At 43.7% G+C, this 23011-nt stretch overlaps 1 protein-coding gene across 3 annotated transcripts in view; it reads right to left on the bottom strand.

Annotated features, from left to right (window-relative positions):
• Positions 1–23011, bottom strand: part of ZFYVE1 (zinc finger FYVE-type containing 1) — a 47549-nt gene that overhangs the window by 9036 nt on the left and 15502 nt on the right. For all 3 annotated transcript variants that reach the window (XM_060004280.1, XM_060004281.1, XM_060004282.1), the window contains 3 exons: positions 15848–16352; positions 10270–10484; positions 607–713 (listed from right to left, as the gene is read on the bottom strand). In XM_060004280.1, coding sequence (XP_059860263.1) covers positions 607–713; positions 10270–10484; positions 15848–16352 — 827 coding nt within the window. The remainder of the gene's footprint in view (positions 1–606; positions 714–10269; positions 10485–15847; positions 16353–23011) is intronic.

Here is a 23011-nt window from a genome sequence, read left to right as displayed (position 1 = left end):
TGCCCTAACTCAATGTTCTCAAGTGAGCTGTGTATCAGAATCATCTGAGGAGCCTTTTAAATGCACCAGTGCCGAGGCCCCACCCCAGGTCTGTTAAATGAGAACCCCTGGAGGTGAGGCCCAGGCCTCAATAATTCTGAACGCTCACTGGATAATTCTAATGTGCTCTAAGCATCTGCCCTCATTGTGAAAGCAGTCAACTAGGAAAAATACCTACCCTAGTGCTTTGCACACACCGGGCTACCAAATATTAGGTGAATGGATGGAATGACTACCATTGAAAGCTCTGGTAAGAGAAACATAGAAAAACAGGCAACCTAAAGTTTTCTGTGGTAAAAATTACCCAAACCAGTCAATTTTACATCTAAACCAGGTTGGAATCTTCAGGGGATTCCTCATAACCATGTGTCCTGGGATCCCCTGCAACCTCAGAGTATGGCCCCCAGACCATCAGGATCACCTGGGAACTTGCTAGAAGTACCCCATCTCAGCCCCCACCCCACCCTTAAATCACAATCTAATTTAACCAGACCCCACATGATCTGCATGCACTGTGAGGTCTGCAAAGCACCGTTCTGAGTCTCTTTGCCCAAGATGGGGACTTACCCGCAGCTGAGGCACAGGACAGAGCAGGTGAAGTACTCATCTGGAAAAAAGGAGCTGTGTGCCATCTGGTCATCGGGGATCTCACCGCTGAAGCGGTCGCTCAGGGCCTGTGTGAAGGAAAGGTGATACATGAAGGGACACGGCGGACAGCCCAGAGCTCTGGCCCTTGTACTGCTTGCCTTTTTTTTTTTTTGAAATGAACTTTATTGATTATTGTTTTCCTTTTCTTCTTTGTTTTTTCCCACACCGCCCAGCATGTGGAACTTGGATCAAACCCACACCCTCTGCAGTGAAAGTGCAGAGTCTTAACCACTGGACCACCAGGGAAGTCCCACTGCTTGCCTTTCTAATATGCCCTCACTGCTGGCTTATTTCTTATGGGCTCCACAGCTAGAAGAGGGAAGCCAATGACTTCTGCTCTTTACCCTAGACCTTCTTGGCCCGACTTGCACCAATCCTCACCACAGGAAACCTCAGAAAGAACCGGCCCGTTTCCCACGAGGTCAGAAGTAAGCAAACAAAGTTACCGTTCTCTCCTAATTACCATGCAAGTTATAAACACCTCACACACTCTCTGTCTTTCATTCAAAACCACCAGATATTGACTAATGTCCACTTCAACTTTGTGAAGCTGGGACCAAAAAACCAACACTAAAGAAGGTGGCTTGTCTTTCAGTCAGAGGCAGGCAGAGCTGAGAAGTGAGCTGGGAGTTTCCTGGGCATCTCCACCAGTTCTAACCAAAGGTGCTCACTGGAGTTTATGAAACCACAGAACTATATGTAGAATAAGGGTTATCAGCCAAAAAGCAAGGAGGAATTATTATAGGTTCTGGCAGTCTTTTATCAACTACAGTAACCTAAAAGACAGCCAAGTGGCCAGGACTTCCCTGGTGGCGCAGTGGTTGAGAGTCCGCCTGCCGATGCAGGGGACACGGGTTCGTGCCCCGGTCCAGGAAGATCCCACATGCTGCGGAGCGGCTGGGCCCATGAACCATGGCCGCTGAGCCTGCGCGTCTGGAGCCTGTGCTCCGCAACAGGAGAGGCCACAGCAGTGAGAGGCCCGCGTACCAAAAAAAAAAAGACAGCAAGTGGCCAAAATAAATGCTAAGAAGAAAGATAAAAGTATTTGCAGAAACAAACTGAAAATTTTATGTTTAAAGGCAGCTTCCATTTCTAAACCTCTGTTTTCACTCACTACTTTATATTGAAAGCATTCTTCAGGCTGGTTTTTTCCTTCCAGGCCCTTACTCGTATGCAGTGGAAAAAGTTATATAAATTAAACAGAAATGGGCTTTCCAGGCTTTAAAAATTATTAAATGCTCGCAATTCCAAGCTTCTCTCAATCCCTCATTCTGAGGCAGCCAGGCACTATTCAGGGGAAGAGAAGTAACAGTAGCTTAAAACAAAATGTTACTTCCTTTAGTAAAAAGGCAAAAGAAATTTTAAGATGAGACTTGGAAAAGGGGCAGATTAGGTTTTAAACTAAGGTTCTCAAGCTCTAAATGGAATTTCACTTAAGGAGAACTTATTTATTAAAGTTCCTTTCCCTTTTTTCAATGAAACCTAATACCCTGAGTTGTAAACGAAGTGTTTACAAAAGCACATGCTCTCAATGTTGAGTCAGGTCAGGTGTTCAGACAAGAGTAGCGGCAAAGAATGTGTCGAACTAAGGGTGAGGGCCTCACCCACGTGCATTAAAATTCAGCTCCTGCAAGGATAATGCACAGGCTTGTAAGACACCATCTGCCAGCGATGGCCAACCAAGTGGCAATCCTTGACTCAGACCAAACAAAACAGTCTAATAATACATATATGTCCTGTTCTCTTGGGGTAATTCTGTAAAGAGTAACAGGGAAAACAACTAAGATTTTGAGAGAGACTATAACGGCATATACCTATGAATATTAAAGAGAATAAACGAGAAGCAAGGCAAGTAGAATCACTTACTAGCCTACACGGTCCTCCTCTTACTTCAGAATGTGACCCATCTTTCGGGGACCTTTTCCATGAAGCCTTCCCAACCACTCTAGAACGACCACGCTTTGCCTTCCCTGAGCACCTGCCGTCCTCAACATCTGAACCACGTACTAAGTGATGAGGTGATGAGGCAAAAGCTATGAGCCTGTTATACGTATTTTACCTCCCAGACTAGATCACTAACACCGTGAAAGACATTTCCTACCTTTGTATCCTCCTCTCACTCCGAGCAAATGTCCTAACAAGTACTCAACTAGGACCTCTGGAATGAAGTGCCCCAGCACCAACCCCCATGTGCACACCAACCCCTGCCCTCTCCTCCTCACCTTGGCCCTGCCTCTGCGCCAGGCTTCATCCCAGGCCCACAGGCCCTCTCTAATGTATGGCTAACTACTCGTTGATTGGCCAAATCACTGATAACTCTTAGGGCTGTATTTCTCAAACAGCTGTGTGCATAACTCTCTGGGGCTAGCTGGTGGAAAAATAGAGCATTATCTTCCCAATGCATCAATTTACTGAAAGATACGGGGAGGAAGTTATTTTCAGATAAAAAACAAACATGGATATAGTATGAAACTAAATGGAAAATTTGCATAAATAAAACATGAGACCCCCACCAAAGTTATTTTAGCTTGCAGGTGGCAGGTCTGCACTCTGTGCCTTTATTTCCTTATCTATAAAATGGGGGTGCTAGCAGTACCTTCCTCAGTAGGGGTCTCCATGGATTACACTGTAAAGATCAAATGAAGTTACTCATGTAGAGCACTTGGCATAGACTGAGAGCTCAGAAAACGGTAGCTGCCATTATTAATATCATCTTTATTTTTTATGCTGAGAACTCTCTTATTCCCTCACTAATTCAGGTAACACAGGGGATATAAGAACTTCTCTCTTTTCCATGATGGCTCATTGGTCTTCATGGCTGTTTGCATTTGTTGGTGAATATTTAGCTGCAAAAAGATGCTTAAGTACCTAAAGCAGTGTTAAAATAAGAAAGAAAGGGCTTCCCTGGTGGCGCAGTGGTTGAGAGTCTGCCTGCCGATGCAGGGGACACGGGTTTGTGCCCTGGTCCGGGAAGATCCCACATGCCGCGGGGCGCCTAGGCCCGTGAGCCATGGCCACTAAGCCTGCGCGTCCAGAGCCTGTGCTCCGCAACGGGAGAGGCCACAACAGTTAGAGGCCCACGTACCGCAAAAAAAATAAAGAAAGAAAAAATAAGAAAGAAAAAACACAGAGCTAACTAAGGAATGCAGAAGTTACTAAGGAGGTATAAGGAAAACCAAAGAATAGCACTTTTAGCCCCAGGTAACTGAAAGGGTAACCTAAGTCCTAGTTTTCCTTAGGAAAAATAATACCAAATTTAGCATGAATCCAACAGCTGGGTTGAATTCAGAAGGCATGCCACTCTCCAGTAAATATAAAATTGCAGCCCAATAATAGTGATAAGCACAAGGTTTTTTCTATTCCAAATTCAAGTGGCCTGGTTCACTTCTCTGAAAGTTCTTCAGAAAAATGGGGGCATTTCTAAGCGTCTCAAGGCTAAGCATAAAACAATCTGCAGCCTGATTCCCATGGGACAAATCCCCACAGAACCACCATCATCACCTGCCCTAGACATTATGTTGGCCAAGGCAACAGTAACTTCTTGTGACATCAGAAAGAGAAGAACTCCTAGACCAACCAGCCTCATCACTTCAGATGCTGGTCACCCATCCTCTCAAATGCTGGGTAACACAAGCATCTCATTTCCCTCACAAGTCACTGAAGAGCTGGCAGTCAGTAGTGAATGAGAACTTACAAGCATCAGGAGGACTTACTGCATCATGAGTATGTGAATAAAACAGTAACTGTTAAAAAGAAAATCTGATGTTCACGTGTTTTAGATACAAGGGTAAGGAGACACTGTTTTCCTTCCTCTATAACCTGATTGTTCCTTTCCAGCGTGGACATGACCACCTAATCCACATACTTCGTCCTTCAAAAATTCCAAACATCACATCATTCCAGGGTTTCTTGGGCTCTCCTCCTCCTGAGGTCCCAAAGCCTTAAGAGGCAGGGAAGGACCTTTCCTGAGAAAGCTTGGGAAAGCACTTGAGGCCAATCTGGAAAAGGTTGCCTGGAGGCCAGATGATCTTGAACTTTAGTTGCCTTGGCAACAGTAGGGCTCTTACTACTGAACCTGTAAGTTTAGCCCCAGTCACCAAAGGCTAGCAGTGAATTTTGATTTGAAATGGAGACTCTTATGTAATCCATGATGCCACCCACCCCCCCCAAAAAATATTATAACTTTATAAATACTTAATAGGTGCTTCCTGATGTGACAGAATTAGAAAGTCAGAGTTTCTAGTTTTAGAGATTGGAGGCTAAAGGAGATATTACATAAAACCTATCGAATTCAACTTTAAAATTATTCTCTCCATTATTCAGAACTGTAAATACAGGCAACAATAGTTAATTCAATATTCAATTCCCTTATTCAGTAGGGACCTAAGCATCTCTTTTCTTTAAATAGACTTACTTGATCAGTGAGAATATGCCCTGCTGGTAGGTATCTGGGCTGTTGCTACTGTGGAAACAGAGCAAAGGAGTGAGTGGTCAAGAAGTGGGGGAAATAACCCAGCTGGAAAAAAGGGACTGGAGCCTGGACCACAACATGGCTAAATGGTAGGAAGAGTGATCAGGTCAGCAGGATGAATCGGGAAACATAGGGGCAAGCAGCTAGAGCAGAAAGAGACTGTAGATCTCTCTCTCACTCACGCTCACTCACACACACACACACACACACACACACACTCACACATTCTACAAACTCCTCAATCTTTCTCATTAATCACATTTCCTTTTCAATAACGAACATGAAAAGAGAATATGGAGAAGGAAAAAAGATTAAACTTCCCTAGGATCCGATATATTTAGGGAGAAAATATACATATACATTATATACATATACTTCTGTATGCACTGACGTAGCACCAAAATTTCTAGAGGCATAAACAAGAAAGTATTAACAACAGTTATCATACAGTGAGAGGGGAGAGGAGAGAAAGGGACTTAAGTCATGTCTTACATGTTTCTGTACTATTTGAGTCATTTATCACAAACACACATTGCTTTCTAATTTAAAAAATAACTTTTTAAATTAACCAAACACACAAATACAACTTATAAGAATGTCCTTTCTAAAGGCAACTGGCAATATGCATCAGGAACCTTTAAAGGTGACCACACCTTCTGACCTTCTTAAAAGTTGAGTAACTACTGAGAAGGAATACAACACAGGGTTATATAGACTTGGGAGTCAGACCATCTGGTTCAATCTCTCCACCACTTATTAGAGGAGTCATCTCAGGCCAATCAATGAACCTCTCTGTGCCTCCATTTCTCCACCTCAGAGTTGGTATGAGGATTAAAAGAATGAATACACGTGCGGTGCAGAGCACATTACATGGCATCAGTAAACACTCCAGAAAGGTTGGCCAGCAGTAGTATTGGGAGTTGTAATTTATCCTAAGGAAACAGGCAGAATGTGGGCAACACCTTTAAATACTTGGAAAATATAATAAGGAAAAAGGGAAACTACTATTAAAATAAGGGCAGAATTACTAAATGTAAAAAATGATCCATTCATATAAATGAAAAAGCATGGAGCTATTTTAAAAACATGTTTTCATAGAAATATTTAATAGCATGGAAAAAATGCTAGGCTTCAATGTTCCATGAAAAAAAAGGTATATTAAGTGTACACACATACATCACAACCCCAATTCTCTTTTTAAAATAAGTAGCAAAGAATCATATAATACCCCATTTTTATTTATCTATTTTTTGCACACTGTTTTTCTTTGCTATTACAAGGATGCTACTATTAACTTCCTCACATAGTTCTCTGTGTTCCTGTGGGAGAGTTTCTTTAAGGCAAATTCCTAGAAATGATATGATTAGAATATATATTATGCATATCTTTACCTCTACTATTGCATTTCAAAGTGGTTGTACTAATTTTACTTCCACTGGAAGTTTATAAGAGTTTACATTGCTTCATACCCTTTTTGACATTTTATTGCCAAACTTGTCAGTGTTTGCCCTTGCATGGTTGTGGTCTTAATTTCTTTGATTACTAGAGAGTTGAGATTTTTTTATTTGTGCATCACAGTCTTGACTGCCTCTTATGTGATTTGTCTCTCCATTTTTCCAAAAGGTTTATACATTTTTTCCTAACAATATTCCTGCATACTTTATGTAAAATAAAAAGAAAATCATATAGGAAACAAAATCATATTGGAATATATTCCTAGGCTTCCTGAAGTGTTTACTCAGTGAGTTAGTGAGGAACTGGACAAGGTAAAGCATAAATACCAGGAGAGAAAGAAAAAAAATGGAAGAATCAGAAAGCCAAACAAGTTATTTTGGCACTGATAATTTATCTGCTTATGACCATCCCAGCTCTTTTGTTCCAAAAAGGATTCAAGGCTGCTTATTTTTTTAAAAAATACAACACAAGGGCTTCCCTGGAGGCGCAGTGGTTGAGAGTCCGCCTGCCGATGCAGGGCACACAGGTTCGTGCCCCGGTCTGGGAAGATCCCACATGCCGCGGAGCGGCTGGGCCCGTGAGCCATGGCCGCTGAGCCTGCGCGTCCGGAGCCTGTGCTCCGCAACGGGAGAGGCCACAACAGTGAGAGGCCTACGTACCGCAAAAAAAAAAAAAAAAAATACAACACAAAACAAAAAATAAGTGGAGAAAAATAAACGACCATTATTATCCACTGCTATAAACTATGAAGAGTGTATTTTAACAGCAATAAAACTCTCCTGCGTCAATTTGCCTAATGCAGACCTTAAAGGTAGTTTTCTATTAGAGTGATTACCAGAGAATTAACAACTTCTAATTGAAACAAAACAACAACCAGAAAAAGACAAAAACAATTTTTTCAAGGATTTGAGTAAGTTCCAAGACCCCACAGCTCCCTGGGGAGAGCCCAAAACACATGCTTAAACAGGTAACTCCTTCCCATGCACAGAGCAGTGGGCCCACATCTCAGTACAGCACAGACCCTGCCTCAGAGAACAGAATATATAGGAGCCAGGTAAACTCTGAGGACAGCACTTACCAAGAAGCCTCAAAACTCCAGCTGACCAGGCTCATTTTAATCACAGAAAGCTTCATGAATCATATCACTTCATAAGAATACACTATAACTCTTTTTCTCAAAAGTACCTAACAATGGGACTTCCCAGTGGCGCAGTGGTTAAGAATCCACCTGCCAATGCAGGGGACACAGGTTCGATCCCAGGTCCAGAAGATCCCACATGCCACAGAGCAACTAAGCCCACGCACCACAACTACTGAGCCTGCGCTCTAGAGCCCATGAGCCACAACTACTGAGCATGCGTGCCACAACTACTGAAGCCCACATGCCTAGAGCCCGTGCTCCACAAGAGAAGCCACCACAATGAGAAGCCTGTGCACCGCAACAAAGAGTAGCCCCCGGTTGCCACAACTAGAGAAAGCCTGCGCGCAGCAACGAAGACCCAATGTAGCCATAAATAAATAAATAAATAAATAAATTTTTTTTTAAGTACCTAACAAACTGGCCTGGAGTAGGACATCCAAGACACCTGAGGGTAGAATCCCTGACCACTAACTACTGCTTAGAGCACTCAGTGTCCCTGAAGGTCTTATTTAAACTTTAAGCTGGGTTAGCTTTGAGAAAACCTAAGGAACTCTAGAATCCAGCCATTGGCCTAGTCGTCAATGTTCATACTTATCAGATTTTACAGCCCTTTGTATAACATAGCATGGATTCCCCTCTTTTAAAAATGCTTGCAATACTTGGGTGTAATCTTCCACTTGACTACCTTTGAGCCATTACAATGGACAGTAGCCAATAAATCTAAGTATACTTTAACCTCAAATTCTAATTAGAAATATGTATTTCATGAATTATTCAAATATAATCATTTTTCATAGTTTTTTTCCCTTAACATTATTCACATTAGTTAACACTTATGGAAAATTTACTATATACCAAGTACTTTGCTTCTTAAAGTATGTGTTCTCATTTAATCCCCTCCTCAACTTCATTAGGAACTTCAGTAGGAATCCCCTCATCAACTTCATTAGGAACATCCTACTATTGCCCCTTTTTTACAGACGAGGAAAAAGGTCTGAAGAAGTACAATAAGGGCAAGGATTGTTGTCTATCTTATTTTCCACTGTATTCCCAGCACCTGAAACTCTACCTGGCACAAAGATTCACTCATTTATTTGTTGAATGAATGAACAAACGAAAGACAAACTAATTTCCTAAGACCAAGCAGCAGGTAAATGGCGGAAATGGGATTCTAACACAAGTCTGTCTGACACCAAAGCACCAGCTTTTATAGTCCATTCAGGCTGCTATAACAAAATACCACAGACTGGGTAGATTATTAACAACAGAAATTTATTCCCCACAGTTCTGCAGGCTGGAAGTCCAAGATCAGGGTGCCAGCATGGTGGCCTTCCAGTGAGGGCCTGCTTTCTGGTTCACAGATGGTGCCTTCTCACTGTGTCCTCTCTTGGTGGAAGGGGCTAGGGAGCTCTCTGGGGCTTCTTCTTTTTATTTTTTTTTAACATCTTTGTTGGAGTATAGTTGCTTTACAATGTTGTGTTAGTTTCTGCTGTATAACAGAGTTAATCAGCCATATGTATACATATATCCCCATATCCCCTCCCTCTCACGTCTCCCTCCCTATCCCACTCTGGGGCTTCTTTTATAAGAGCACTTTTATAATGTCACTTATGAGGGCTCCATCTTGATGACCCAATCACCTCCCAAAAGCCCTCCATCACATTGGGCATTAGGATTTCAACATATGAATTTTGGGAGGATACAAACATCCAGCCTTTACCAAGCACTATGCAAAAACCATAAACCATTTTTGAGGGGTAACTTTTCATCCACCACCCCCCCTTTTTCTTTTTAACTTTTCATTTTGATATAATTTCAAACTCGTAGAAAAGTTGCAAGAATAGTACAAGGAACTCCCATATACAATTTACCCAGATTCATAAATCGTTTACATTATGTCCCACTGCAAACTCTTTAAACTCAATGGATTAAGCAAATCAGCATATGCCCAAAGTCTGTTGCTGGGTAAACCAGGGCTGACCTATCTTTACGCAAAAGCACTCCTCCTATCCCTTCCAGTCTCAGGCTCTATGCCCTAACCGTCAGGGCACCCTCAGATCCCTAGCTCAAGTCTTCATGTCCACACTTGCTGTCCCTTCTCCAAATCCCACACTCCCAGCACTGCCCCAAAGGCCCTGCTCCCTCCCTGCTCCTCTGTACTCAGTCTGCAGGCATGGTGACACAGAGGTATACACAAAGCAAACTGCAAAAAAGGAAGCAGAACTGGCAGGAATTGATTTGATGAATTCCTTATAAAGAATGGTAAAATAAGGTTTTTCTCCAAGATGAGGACCTGTCACCTTTTAACTATCATCCAAGATTCCTCCATACTCATGTTCCTGGCAAGATGAGGCCATTCAACAGGTGCAAACTCTACTCATGCCCTTCCTTTCATATATCCTCTCTTTCAAGCCCAGATTTCTAATCACTGGCATCGACAAAAGCTGGAGAATTGAGTGTTCTTACCACCCACTGGTACCCCAATGAGAAGCACTCGGGGCAGAAGCCAACTGACCTTCAGGGCTTTGAAGATGACCCCTGGGTGCCGGGGAGAACGGGTGGTGTTATTCTCTAGTTGTTGCTCCAAAGCACGTCGAAGACCAGAAAAGTCTGTGGGAGGATTGTATGTCCTCGTTCCCTTGTAATGAATGGAACTGAAGGCTTCAGGGAAGCGGCCCAGCTTCCGGAACCGGTCCTGGATGAGCTTCTCGGGCACCTCAGAGGGGTGATCTGGACAAGCAGAAACAGGTACGTGAACAGTGGCCTCTCTTTAAAAGAAAAAAAAAAGTCGCCTGTCTTTCATTATTAAAGGGATATATAGTCTGACTCCGTAAATATAAAGTACATAAACAGGCAGAACTGATCTATGCTGTTGGAATTCAGGTTACCTTTGCCTAGAAGGGAGCACAAGCTGGGACGTGGGTGCTGGTGTGTCATGATCTAGTACTGAATTCACATGTATGCTCAGCTGGTGAAAATGCATCACATATACACTTTTGATATAATGTGCACTTTTTGGTATGTATGTTACATTTCAAGGAAGTGCCTTTTAAAAAAAATGTGCTCACTGTAAAAAATCCAAACATGGACTTCCCTGGTGGCTCAGTGGTTAAGAATCCGCCTGCCAATGCAGGGGACATGGGTCCGATCCCTGGTCTGGGAAGATCCCACATGCCACAGAGCAACTAAGCCTGTGCACCACAACTACTGAGCCTGAGCTCTAGAGTCTGTAAGCCACAACTACTGAGCATGTGTGCCACAACTACTGAAACCCACGTGCCTAAAGCCCATGCTCCGCAACGGACAAGCCACCGCAATGAGAAGCCCACACACCACAACAAGAGTAGCTCCCGCTCGCCGCAACTAGAGAAAGCCCGCGTGCAGCAACGAAGACCCAACACAGCCAAAAGAAATAATAAATAAATTTATTTAAAAAGAAAAAATCCAAACATGTCAAAGCATAAAAGGAAAGAAATGTACATCCTCTGCTCCCTCCTCCTCCTCATCAAGGTAACTACAGGCCAATGTTTACACTTTCAGACTTTCTTTTCTTACTCAATTACCAACACATTTATGCAACTTGCTTTCATCACTTAATAACATACTGTAAATATGTCCTTGTCAGGTTATACTCTGAGACATTCCTTATTCTTTTTTAACAGCTACACAGTCTTCTATTCTATGGACGTATTCCACCAGTCACCTACGAACGAACATTTAAAATAAATAGCTACTTTGAAAGTGCTGGTCTTATGCTGGTGAAGCTGTGGACAAACTGCCAACGTGTGAGGGTATCAGCCTCCCCATAGTTTCACCAACATTTATCCAGAAATTTGGGGAGTAGCAGTATAAACAGATGCAATAAATATTTTGGAGGTAAAACTTGGAAGGACTTTTAAATTTCCTTTAATGCTTTAACAACAAAATCACTCCAATTAACACTGGAAATGTGGCTTTAGCTCATATTTAAAGGTACAGTCATCAAAGAGAAGTAGCCAAAATTCTGCAGTCAATCCCTAACCCCATCTCCTCCTGAACTCTTCCTGTGAGTCACTCTTGAAGGAAGGAGCAGCCCATCAGCAAGTGACTTCTCCCAAAGGCACCCAGAAGCCTGACCACCTTCACTTTCTCCCAACATCAGCTCACAGCTTGTCCCTGAACAAGTAATCACTCCCAAATGATTATGGGAGCTTGGTCTGCTCGTTTGTAAAACAGAGATAATTTGCCTACTAACTCCCACCTAGGAATCCTCTGTCCAGAAAAAGACCAGGATCTAACAAAATCCAAAAGTCTACAAGACAGAGAAATATGTAATTATCAATTTGCCCACAATTTTGGCACCTCTCCTACCCTGCATAAACTCTGGCTGTCTTGGTTCCATCTCAAGGTTTCAGGAAACAGTGATGGTATTCCAGAAACAACTCTGGATTTAGGAGTTAGAGACCTTGTTTTGAATCCCAATTTTGCAACCTGCTAGCTGGAACCTCCTTGGTTACATAACCTAAGCTGAGTTCAGTTTCTTCATCTGTAAAATATGGCTGCTGTTGACTGAGCTGAATAACAAGGATATCTTAAGTTAGCGTTTATTTTTAGAAAGTGTTGGGACTTCCCTGGCAGTCGAGTGGTTAAGACTCCACACTTCCACTGCAGGGGGTGCAGGTTCGATCCCTGGTCAGGGAACTAAGATTCCACAATGCCATGTATCGCAGCCAAAAAATAAAAATAAATTTAAAAAATAAATTCTAAAAAATATTTTTTTAATGTTATTCAGCATTTTTTTTTTTTTTTTTTTTTTTGGCTGTGTTGGGTCTCCGTTGCTGCGCGTGGGCTTTCTCTAGTTGCAGCGAGCGAGGGCTACTCTTCGTTGCAGTGTGCGGGCTTCTCACTGCGGTGCCTTCTCTTGTTGGGAGCACGAGCTCTAGAGCACAGGCTCAGTAGTTGTCGCACATGGGTTTAGTTGCTCCGCGACATGTGGGATCTTCCCAGACCAGGGTTCGAACCCATGTCCCCTGCATTGGCAGGTGGATTCTTAACCACTGCGCCACCAGGGAAGCCCTCAGCATTTATTTTTTTAAAAACAAATAAATAAACAAACACCTAGCATAGTGCATGGCACACAGCCAAAAAAAAAGTTACTTTTGAAAGGCTAGTTATTTCAAAATCCTGAACTGGAAGTTAGACCTTCCCCTCACCAAAGTTGTAAAGATCCAAAGTGGCATAAAAATGCTGATCACAGGAGGCACCCTAAAGTCAGCATTTCCAACCCCCTCTCCTTATCTCAGAGTCACATGCTAATGAGGCTCTTCTTCCACTCCGGAATATTTAGATTTCTCATCTTCCCACTAGACCCAGGTCCTTCAGATTCTAACTCCTTAATACAGTCCCAGTCTGTCCACTTCCCGCCTACTGCCCCTGCCCTGGCTCAGGCCCCATCACTCCTCACCTAGTACGGTGATAACCTTCTGGCCATCTCCCTGCCTCCAGGCATGCCTCTCTAGTTCATCCTGCAAAAGGCCGCAGGGGATCTTCTGAAAATGCAGATCTGATCACGTAACTCCCTGCTTAGAATCCTTCAGGGGCTCTTGTCATACTTGTGACTTCAATCAAGGCCATCCACGCATGATCTGATCCCTGAGTATGTCCACTACTCCCTCCCACACCATCTATGCTTCAGACACACTGAGCCCCTTCATTCAGCAAATATCTGATGAGAGCCTACTGTGTGTCAAGCACTCATCCAGGCTCTTCAAAGGCAGCAGTGAATAAGACAGGCAAGGTTCCTGCCTTCACGGAGTTGCCATTCCAAGGGGAAAAGGCCAAAAACAAGTAAGCAAACAAACAGGATGATTTCAGACAGCGACAGGTGCCCTGATGCACATGAACAAGGTGATGCAGTAAGACTGTGACCACCGGGGTGCAGGAAGGACCACTTTAAAGGAGACACTTGAGAAAGGCTCCAATGGGGTGAGAGTTGAGATGAATCTGAAAGAGGACGGCTAACTGGGGAAAGACTGTTCCAGGCAGACAGAGTAGCATATGCAAAGATGGGAACAGAGAAAAGGCTGGTATAGCTAGCGGAGAGAGTGAAACGGGGTAACTAGAGAAAGAGTTCAGAAACAGAGGCAGGAGGTAGAGTGAGGACACCGTAATTAGGAGTTTAGATTTTTTTTTTTTTTTTTTTTTTTTTGCTGCTTTGGGTCTTCATTGCTGCGCATGGGCTTTCTCTAGTTGCAGCGAGCGGGGGCTACTCTTCGTTGCGGTGCGCAGGCTTCTCATTGCAGTGGCTTCTTTTGTTGTGGAGCACAGGCTCTAGGCACGCGGGATTCAGTAGTTGTGGCATGCGGGCTCAGCAGTTGTGGTTCGCGGGCTCTAGAGCTCAGGCTCAGTAGCTGCACACGCGCTTAGTTGCTCCGCGGCATGTGGGATCTTCCCGGACCAAGGCTCGAACCCATGTGCCCTGCATTGGCAGGCGGATTCTTAACCACTGTGCCACCAGGGAAGTCCTGGATTTTTATTTATTTATTTTTGTCTGCACTGGGTTTTCGTTGCTGTGCGCAGGCTTTCTCTAGTTGAGGTGAGTGGGGGCTGCTCTTTGTTGTGGTGCGCAGGCTTCTCATTGAGGTGGCTTCTCTTGTTGCGGAGCACAGGCTCCCGTAGTTGTGGCACGTGGGCTCAGTAGTTGTGGCTCATAGGCTCTAGAGCACAGGCTCAGTAGTTGTGGCGCACGGGCTTAGTTGCTCCGCAGCATGTGGGATCTTCCCGGACCAGGGCTCAAACCCATGTCGCCTACACTGGTAGGCAGCTTCTTAACCAGTGTGCCACCAGGGAAGCCCTGGATTTTATTTTGATTTAGTGGAAAGCTATTGGCAGGTTGGAAGCAAGAGTATGACATGATCTAAATTATAAATTAAGCTTTTAAAAAGCATCACTCCCCATGCTTTGTGGAGGACGCATTGAAGGGGGTGAGAATGGAATCCAGGAACTCACTGTACAACTACCTACAGTTCCCTGGACACAACGAGCTCTTCAAAATACTAGGGGTTTGCTCTTTCTGGAGCATCCTTACTCCCCTCCTCTATATAGCCGAGTCTCTAGAGTTCAAATGTCACCTCCTCTTTCCTAGATCCCATAAGGAGGTGTAAAGGGCCCCTCTTCTGCACTCTCACAGCTCCAGGACCTGTGAGAACAGAACACGTGTGGTCTCTCCAACTAGACTATCAGCTATTCGAGGGTGGGAACTGTTTTTTGTTTTTCAGCTTGGGGCCCCAGTGCTCAGCACATGACATTGTGCACTTAATAGACTTTGTTGACTGAATGAACATAAATAATGTAACTGTTTTAGGGGCCCACACTACCGTCCCTACCTGCATCCAATCACTGTCACTGCACCTGCTCCCTCATCCTCCCACTCAGGTGATGCTCTTGCTTCCCATTTCTTTAAGAAAATAGAAACAATAAGACAACTTCCACACACACATCCACCACATCTGCCTACTTACCAGTAACCATGTCCATATAATCTACCTTCTCTCCTGCTGTCATGGATGAACTGTCCATGCCCCTAAGGTCAACCCTCCACCTGTACATCACTCCTGCTCTCTCTCTTACATCTGCACTTCTTCTTTTCTAGTGAATCATTCCCATCAGTACACAAGTGTCTGCAATACGTCACATCTTAAATTTTAAAAAGAGAAAACTCCTTGAAGTCCCAAATCAGCCTCCAGCTATCACTTCATTTGTCTGCTTCCCTTTATAGAAAGAACTCTTTGAAAGAGGTGAATATACTACCTTAAGTTTTCTCCTTCTGTTCTCTTGATCCCACTCTGATTAGGCTTTCATGCCCACCATCCCTGGGAAACAGTCTTATCCAGATTCCCAAGGACTCTAAACCGCCAAAGCCAACAGGCAATTCTCAATCCACATCCTGATCATGAGCAGATTCTGACGTGGTTAATCACTCCATCCCTCTTGAGACACTTCCTTATGTCTTGCCCAGCAGAAATTTTTCTGGGCAATCTACCACCACCAAGTTGCTACTGCAGCCCAATGTACCCAGGAAGGTCAATGTGTGACATAGTACCCCATCTACTCACCAGAGCCTAGCAGCTGAGTGTGCACAGTCTCGTGGAAAATGATAACAGCAGGGCCCAGGGTGGACAGGGGGACATCCAGGCCACAGCGGGCAGTGGTAGCCTTGAGCTCCTTGGTGAAGTGCTTCAGGTAAGCTTCTGAGGCGTCCCCAAGGAACTTGAAGAGGTCATTGTGCAGCCGGTCTGCGTGAGTTCGATAGATGACGAGGTCTGAGATGGCCAGGACCTTAAGCAGCAGCCGTGTTCTCTGGCTTAGGTTCACTGTAGCCCCCAAGAGCCCTTCTGTGTCTATCACTGCTACTTTGTGGACTGGGTCATATGCTGCCCACACTCCCACAGTGCAGGACTCCTGGGCAGGGGAGGTTTTGAAGACTTCCCGGCCATAAAAGAAAGTGTGGTTGAGGGTATGAGACTTCCCATCCCCAGTATTTCCAAAAATGGAAACCACTTTCAGATGCTGATCAGGTTTGCAGTCCAATTTCCTAATAAAGTCCTCTTCATTCGTTACCTTCCCAAAAAAAGGAAAAAACAAAAAAGACAATGAAATATGGAAACTGCAAAATAGCTAGAAACACCTGCAAGAAGAACAAGTGCTTCCCAGGGCCCCTTGATTGACTTGTCAAGGTGGCAAGGAAAAGAAGTCCCAGGATAAAAGCCTCTCACCCAGCACGTACCCCTAGCAAACAGCTAACGGGAACTTTTAAAGTCTCAGTCAGTATAAGAACTTAGTGGTCATGAAAGAGCTAAAACTATAAACTCTTAGAAGAAGACATAGGAGGAAATTTTATGACCGTGGATTAGGCAAAGGCCTCTTAGATATGACACCAAAAGCAATACAACAAAAGAAAAAAATAGATAAAATGAACTTCATCAAAATTAAAAGCTTTTATTCTGCAAAGGATTCCATCAAGTGAAAAGACAACCCAAAGAATGGGAAAAATATTTGCAAATCACACATCTGATAAGGGACTAGTGGTCCAGAATATAGAAATAATTCCTATAACTCAACAAGAAAAAAATAACCTAATTAAATATTAAGCAAAAAATCTGCATAGACATTTCTCCAGAGAAGATATATAAATGGTCAATAAGCACATGAAAAGATGCTCAACACCATAGTCATCAGGGAAATGCAAATCAAAACCACAACGAGATATCCCTTCACACCCACTAGGATGGCTATGATCAAAAAGATAATGGCAAGTTTTGGTGAGGATATGGAGAAATTTCAATGCTCATACACTGCTGGTGAGAATGTTAAATGGCACAGCCACTCTGGAAAACAGTATGGCAGCTTCTCAAAAAGTGAAACATAGACTTACCATATGTCTCAGTAGTTCCACTCCTAGGTATAAACCAAGAGAACTAAAAACACATGTCCACACAAAACCTGAACATGAATGTTCATAGCAGCATTATCCATAATAGCCAAAGGTGGAAACAAGCCACATGTCCATCAACTGATGAATGGATAAACAAAATGTGGTATATCATACAATGAAATATTATTCAACCATAAAAAGCAAGTACTGATATATGCTACAACGTGGATGAACCTTAAAAACATCATATTAAGTGAAAGAAGCCGGACACAAAATGTTACATATTCTATAATTCCATTTATATGAAATGTCCACTACAGGCCAATTCATAGAGACAGAAAGTATGTTAGTGGTTGCCAGAGGCTAGGGGAAGCAGGAATAGGGAGTGACTGCTAATGGTACAGGGTTTCTATTTGGGGTGATGAAAATGTTCTGGAATTAGATAGTGCTAAGGGCTGTACAACTTTATAAATATACTAAAAACACTGAACTGTAGAATTGTATACTTTAAAAGGATGACAAATACATGGTATGTGAACTACATCTAAATAAAACTGTTTAAAAAAAAGAAGAAGAACTTATTAGTCAAATTTTATCTATCCATAATTCCTCTGTACAGTTTAAAGAACACTGCAGTCCTTGTAAAAAGTCAGGCCAGGGGACTTCCCTGGTGGTCCAGTGGGTAAGACTCCACGCTCCCAATACAGGAGGCCGAGGTTCAATCCCTGGTTGGGGAACTAGATCCCGCATGCATGCTGCAACTAAGAAGTCCTCATGCCACAATGAAGATCCCATGTGCTGCAACTAAGACCCGGCGCAGCATGAATGTGTGAATGAATGAATAAATAAATAAATCTTTTAAAAATAAAAAAAAGTCATGCCAGGAAGGAAGAGACCTGGTGCCAGTGAGATCCCAGACTGCAGCTCCAGAAAGATGCTCAGGGTCTCTAACTCTTATAATACAGAACCCCGGGGTCAAAGCTCCTAATTCAAATAGGCAGTGTTCTACTCCAGCTAAAGGAGTGATGAACCTTTACACCTAGCATCCTCCAGCCACAAGAGAAAAAACACTGCTGTCATTGTCACTGTCACTGTCATTGTTCTGTCATTAACATGGTTCAGCTGAGAACTACATATCCTAGAATCCCTTTCCCCCTACGATTCTGGGTTAGAGTTGGCCAAAGAGGAACGTGCATAAAATCTGGAAGGCAGAAGTGAAGGGCTGGCCATCCCTTTCTGAAGGTCTTTTCACAGTCAGATACAGTACAAGTCATAATCAGAGGGGCCCTGTCAGTTCTCCGGCTGGATTCCCCAGGTCCCAAATCTTTTCTGTGTGTATTTTTGTTCCAAAGACTCACACCTGCAACTCTTCTTCAGAGGCCGGTTATCAGGCTACTAGAGTTAGTCAAAATCACCTGGGAGTTTACAGCCCCTGAGGGTGACCCTTGGAAATGACCTATGGCTGCAAACATCACGAAAGCTATGAGGCCACTCACATGCCAGAGCTCCCCTGGGGGCCAGGCTGGAGTGGCCTTTGGAGGCCTGGTTGCATCCTGCCTACACCACCCACAATAAGTCACTCACACAGGACCCTGATTCTCAAGAGTCTACTGGTTTGATAAAGAGAAGTTAGAGAAATGTAGACAGACCACTGGGTGTGATAATATGATATCTTCATTTCTCATAACTCATCAAGATGGTAAACCACTCATTATTCTATTAATAACATCACTACTGCTATGTTAATAGCCTTAATATTAATGATAATATTAATAATTTCATTTACTGAATGCCCACTGCAGTGACAGTGCCCTTCACTAGATCCATGAGGGCAGAACTGAGTCTATCTTTACATTCCTAGTACTTCGGACACAGCCTGGCACATAAGAGGAGTTCAATATCTAGTTACTGAATGAATGAATGCCAGGCACCTTTCTAGGTACTTTAACCACTTTTCTCCACCTTGTATCTTCCACAGGGCTTAACACACAGCAGCATTTGATAATGGGCTCACTGATCTCCCAAGCAACCGAGAGGAACAAGAAGTTACACAGAACAGCCCATTCTGGACTGGTGTCACTCAGTCAGCCTTGTTCCAAGCTGCTAAGCTGGACACAAAAGAAACAAAACAAAATCTCCATAAACCTCTACCAGCAAGGAGTCAGATAAGGTCAGAGGGCCGGCTGCAAGAGCCATGAAACAGTCCTGGGGAAGAAGACAGCCCGGGAGTTTTCTCCCCTGGAAATCTACTCCTTCATGAATCTGTTACCCAAAAAACAACAACTGCTATCCAGGATACTCAAGAGTGGGCACCTGAAAAGGGACCTGTAGGAGCCGTTAGGTACAGAATTAAGTGTCTCAAGATTCATATTGATTAAGTACCACCAAATGACATACATAATATATAGAAATAGCTCTTTCGAGTCAGCATTTGGGGATACTACTTTGGAACCAGGTGTCCTGGGGTATGTTAAACATACAAGTTCATGCGCTGGGCATGTGCAGATGGGTCCAGTGCAAAGAATTCTGGGAGGTGGAGCTCAAACTTCAGGCCGATTTTTCTACCAAGGAGCCCTAGATGATCATTTAATATGCACTGATAGCACTTTTTCACATGTAAAATGAGGATATAACCATCTTTGCCTCCCCTGACTGGGTATTGGCTGCTAATCAAATCAACAGATAAATGAGAAAATAACTGGCAAACTGAAACCATGCTTCATTTTTCCTTCTGCATTTCACATTATTTTGCTCCCTGTTACGCTATTCAATTCATCCTTACCCTGTGGGCATTTTCCCCTGAGCCAGGAAGGAGAGAACAGCCTAGGTGGTAGCAAGACTGGTTTTCAATCAGGGGAGGAGAAGGTCAAGAAAAGATAAGAAGGACTTCCCTGGTGGCGCAGTGGTTAAGAAGTGGTTAAGAATCCGCCTGCCAGGGCGTCCCTGGTGGCGCAGTGGTTAAGAATCTGCCTGCCAATGCAGGGGACACGGGCTCGATCCCTGGTCCAGGAAGATCACACATGCCGCAGAGCAACTGAGTCCGTCCACCACAACTACTGAGCCTGCGCTCTAGAGTCCACGAGCCACAACTACTGAAGCCCGCATGCCACAACTACTGAAGCCCGTGTGCCTAGAGCCCACGCTCCTCAACAAGAGAAGCCACAGCAATGAGAAATGAGACATGTTGGAAATGGTCCTCAGCCCTTACATAACAGCAAAAGCAGGAGCAACACCCCAAAGCCGCTCCTCCCCAACCTCCCGCCTTCAGTCCTCCTCCAGCTTGCGTGGACCTCAGGCAAGTCAGAAACACCCAATTCCACTCCCATCTTTGCCACTATGTGGCCTTGGAAAAGCTACTTAACTACTGAAGCCTCAGGGAAATGAGATAATAACAGATACTACTGAAAGGACTAAATGATAAAGCACACAAAGGGCACAGCACAACGCCTGGCAGCAGTAGGCACTTGATGAATATCACTCATTATCTGTAGAGACGAGGCCACTGGGAAAGCCTCCAGGGGCACGGCAGCAGCACCAGCAGCGGGCTCGGGCCTGCTTGTGGCTCTGAAGTTGCTCATCCAGGGACTAAAGTAGCCAATGTGGTGAGATCTAAACTGTTCTATCTGAAAATGAAAGATCTCACTGCTTGCTCCTGATAGCTCCTTTCCACTCCCGGTAAGCAAAGCAACATAGTATTATTAATACTGACTTTATAGCTCTTAGTCAAGGTACTATCTAATATCATATCCATCTTGAAGAAACCAAACAGTACACCCCTCTCTCTATCACTGTCTCACCCACAAGGCTTTTCACTTTGTGTAGAGTTCCAAGGAGAGTTTCTAAAATGAAATGTAACAGTACTCGATCATCTCCACTGTTCCAATTCAGAGTTCAAAGCAGTTTACAGCAGTGCAAAGTCAACCTCTGCCCCAAGCAGGCAATGGGAATGATGACAGTCTCCCTCAAGAAATTCCTTCTTAGGGACTTCCCTGGTGGTACAGTGGTTAAGAATCTGCCTGCCAATGCAGGGAACACGGGTTCAACCCCTGGTCCGGGAAGATCCCACATGCCGCGGAGCAACTAAGCCCATGTGCCACAGCTACTTAGCCTGAGCTCTAGAGCCTGTGTGCCACAACTACTGAGCCTGTGTGCCACAACTACTGAAGCCTGTGCCCCGCAACAAGGGAAGCCACCGCAATGAGAAGCCCGCACACCACAACGAAGAATAGCCCCCGCTCACCTCAACTAAAAAAGACTGTGTGTGGCAACGAAGACCCAACACAGCCAAAAATAAATAAAGTAAATAAATTTAAAAAAAAAGAAAGTCCGTCTTAGCCATCAGAGAATTATTCCAAGAAGAATGACCACATGGGCTTTGTTCTGAGGAGGCCTTAGAAGGGAAAAGCAAGAGATGGGATAGAAACTGAAGTAAAAAGCCTTGGAAGGAAGAAAGTTCAACAGAGACTAAAAGTTAAACTCTAAAGACACCGGCAAACACTCCAAAGCAAAGAAGCTCCGCACTGAGGTCCTTTCAGTTCTGGTCTCTCTGGGTGAAAAGGATCTGATTTGTACCAATGACAATCAGACAGTCCTCTAAATTTTTATGGTGTTCCCTTAGCTGAGGGCAAAAATCAGCTCCTTCCCCAAAGTAATGGAAAGGGCTAAGGGAAGCGTGGCTGCTCCCCGCCGCGACCTAAGACTCATGATAAATCCCACTCCCGAGCCAACGAAGACAATTTTATCTCTCTCCACTGAGATTCTAAAATTAATCTAAATTAATAAATTATTCCCAAAGTTAAGTTCCCACTAATTACTTTTATGTGATGGTCTGTGGGTTATTCTCCTTTCATTCCGTTTTTGCCTGAGTTCAGAGGAAGAGACAGAACCCAAAGAAACCAAAACAGATTCTTGATCTTATCAGAACTGGGACCACTATTCCAGAAGGAAACTAAAACTTGATTACTTCATTTAATCTGTAGACAAGAAAAAGTTGCCTGCCATTTCAGTAAACAAAGAATGCTGCCTGCCATCCTGGTAAACAACGAATGTTGCCCCCATCAAGCCATCAGTCACTGCAGCCACCCCTCCCCCCATGGTTCACCCTGAGGGGGATTCAGGACGGAGAAAAACAGGATACTGACCCTAGATAGTGAAGATGTATATCAAAGGAATAATTTCAGTGAGCCCAGACTCTTGCATGTTCCCATACACAGAAAAGCACTAAAATCATTAATCTGAGGTGTCTGTTCTTTGTGATTAGCAGTAATCTTTTGATGTTGGACGACAAGGTTTTTGGGGGGGTTTTCCCAGCAAAAACTCCCATATATCCTGGCTCCTCCCTTAACCCCTATGAAACAGTTCCTCAGAGCCATCTAAGAGGCTGTAGTCCAGGCTATAGTCCTCAGTAAGGTCACGGAGTAAAACATAATTCTCAGCTTTTAGGCTGTGTGTTTTTTTTTTCAGTCCGCAAATCAACAGACATGTATCAAGCTTCATCTAGTGTCTGGCACTGACCTAATGATGTTAGACCAGCACAAGTATAGAATTTAGGTAACATTTTCCTTCTTCTGTGGGAAGGAAAGGAGAAGCGGAAAGTGAGGGAACTCAAACTCCAGCCAATGATTTAAGTCCATGGCCTAATTTTCAGGCAGAATTTTACTTAAACAGTGTCATACAGATCAGTAGCCACTCCATTTTTAAAGTCCAAAACCAAAGGAGGTTCCATTCCAATAGCAAACTCCTATTGCCAGAAAGTTCTAGTAAGCCTGTTTCCCCCAACCCAGCTAGTTCAAAAAATTACCTTTCATTCTATCCTCAAAGGAGTCTATATTTTTGTGTTTATCCA

Source organism: Delphinus delphis, chromosome 2 (assembly GCF_949987515.2).
Source record: "Delphinus delphis chromosome 2, mDelDel1.2, whole genome shotgun sequence".
NCBI lineage: Eukaryota > Metazoa > Chordata > Mammalia > Artiodactyla > Delphinidae > Delphinus > Delphinus delphis.
The sequence above is the reverse complement of the archived record's forward strand: the minus strand, read 5'-3'. Positions and strand labels throughout refer to the sequence as shown.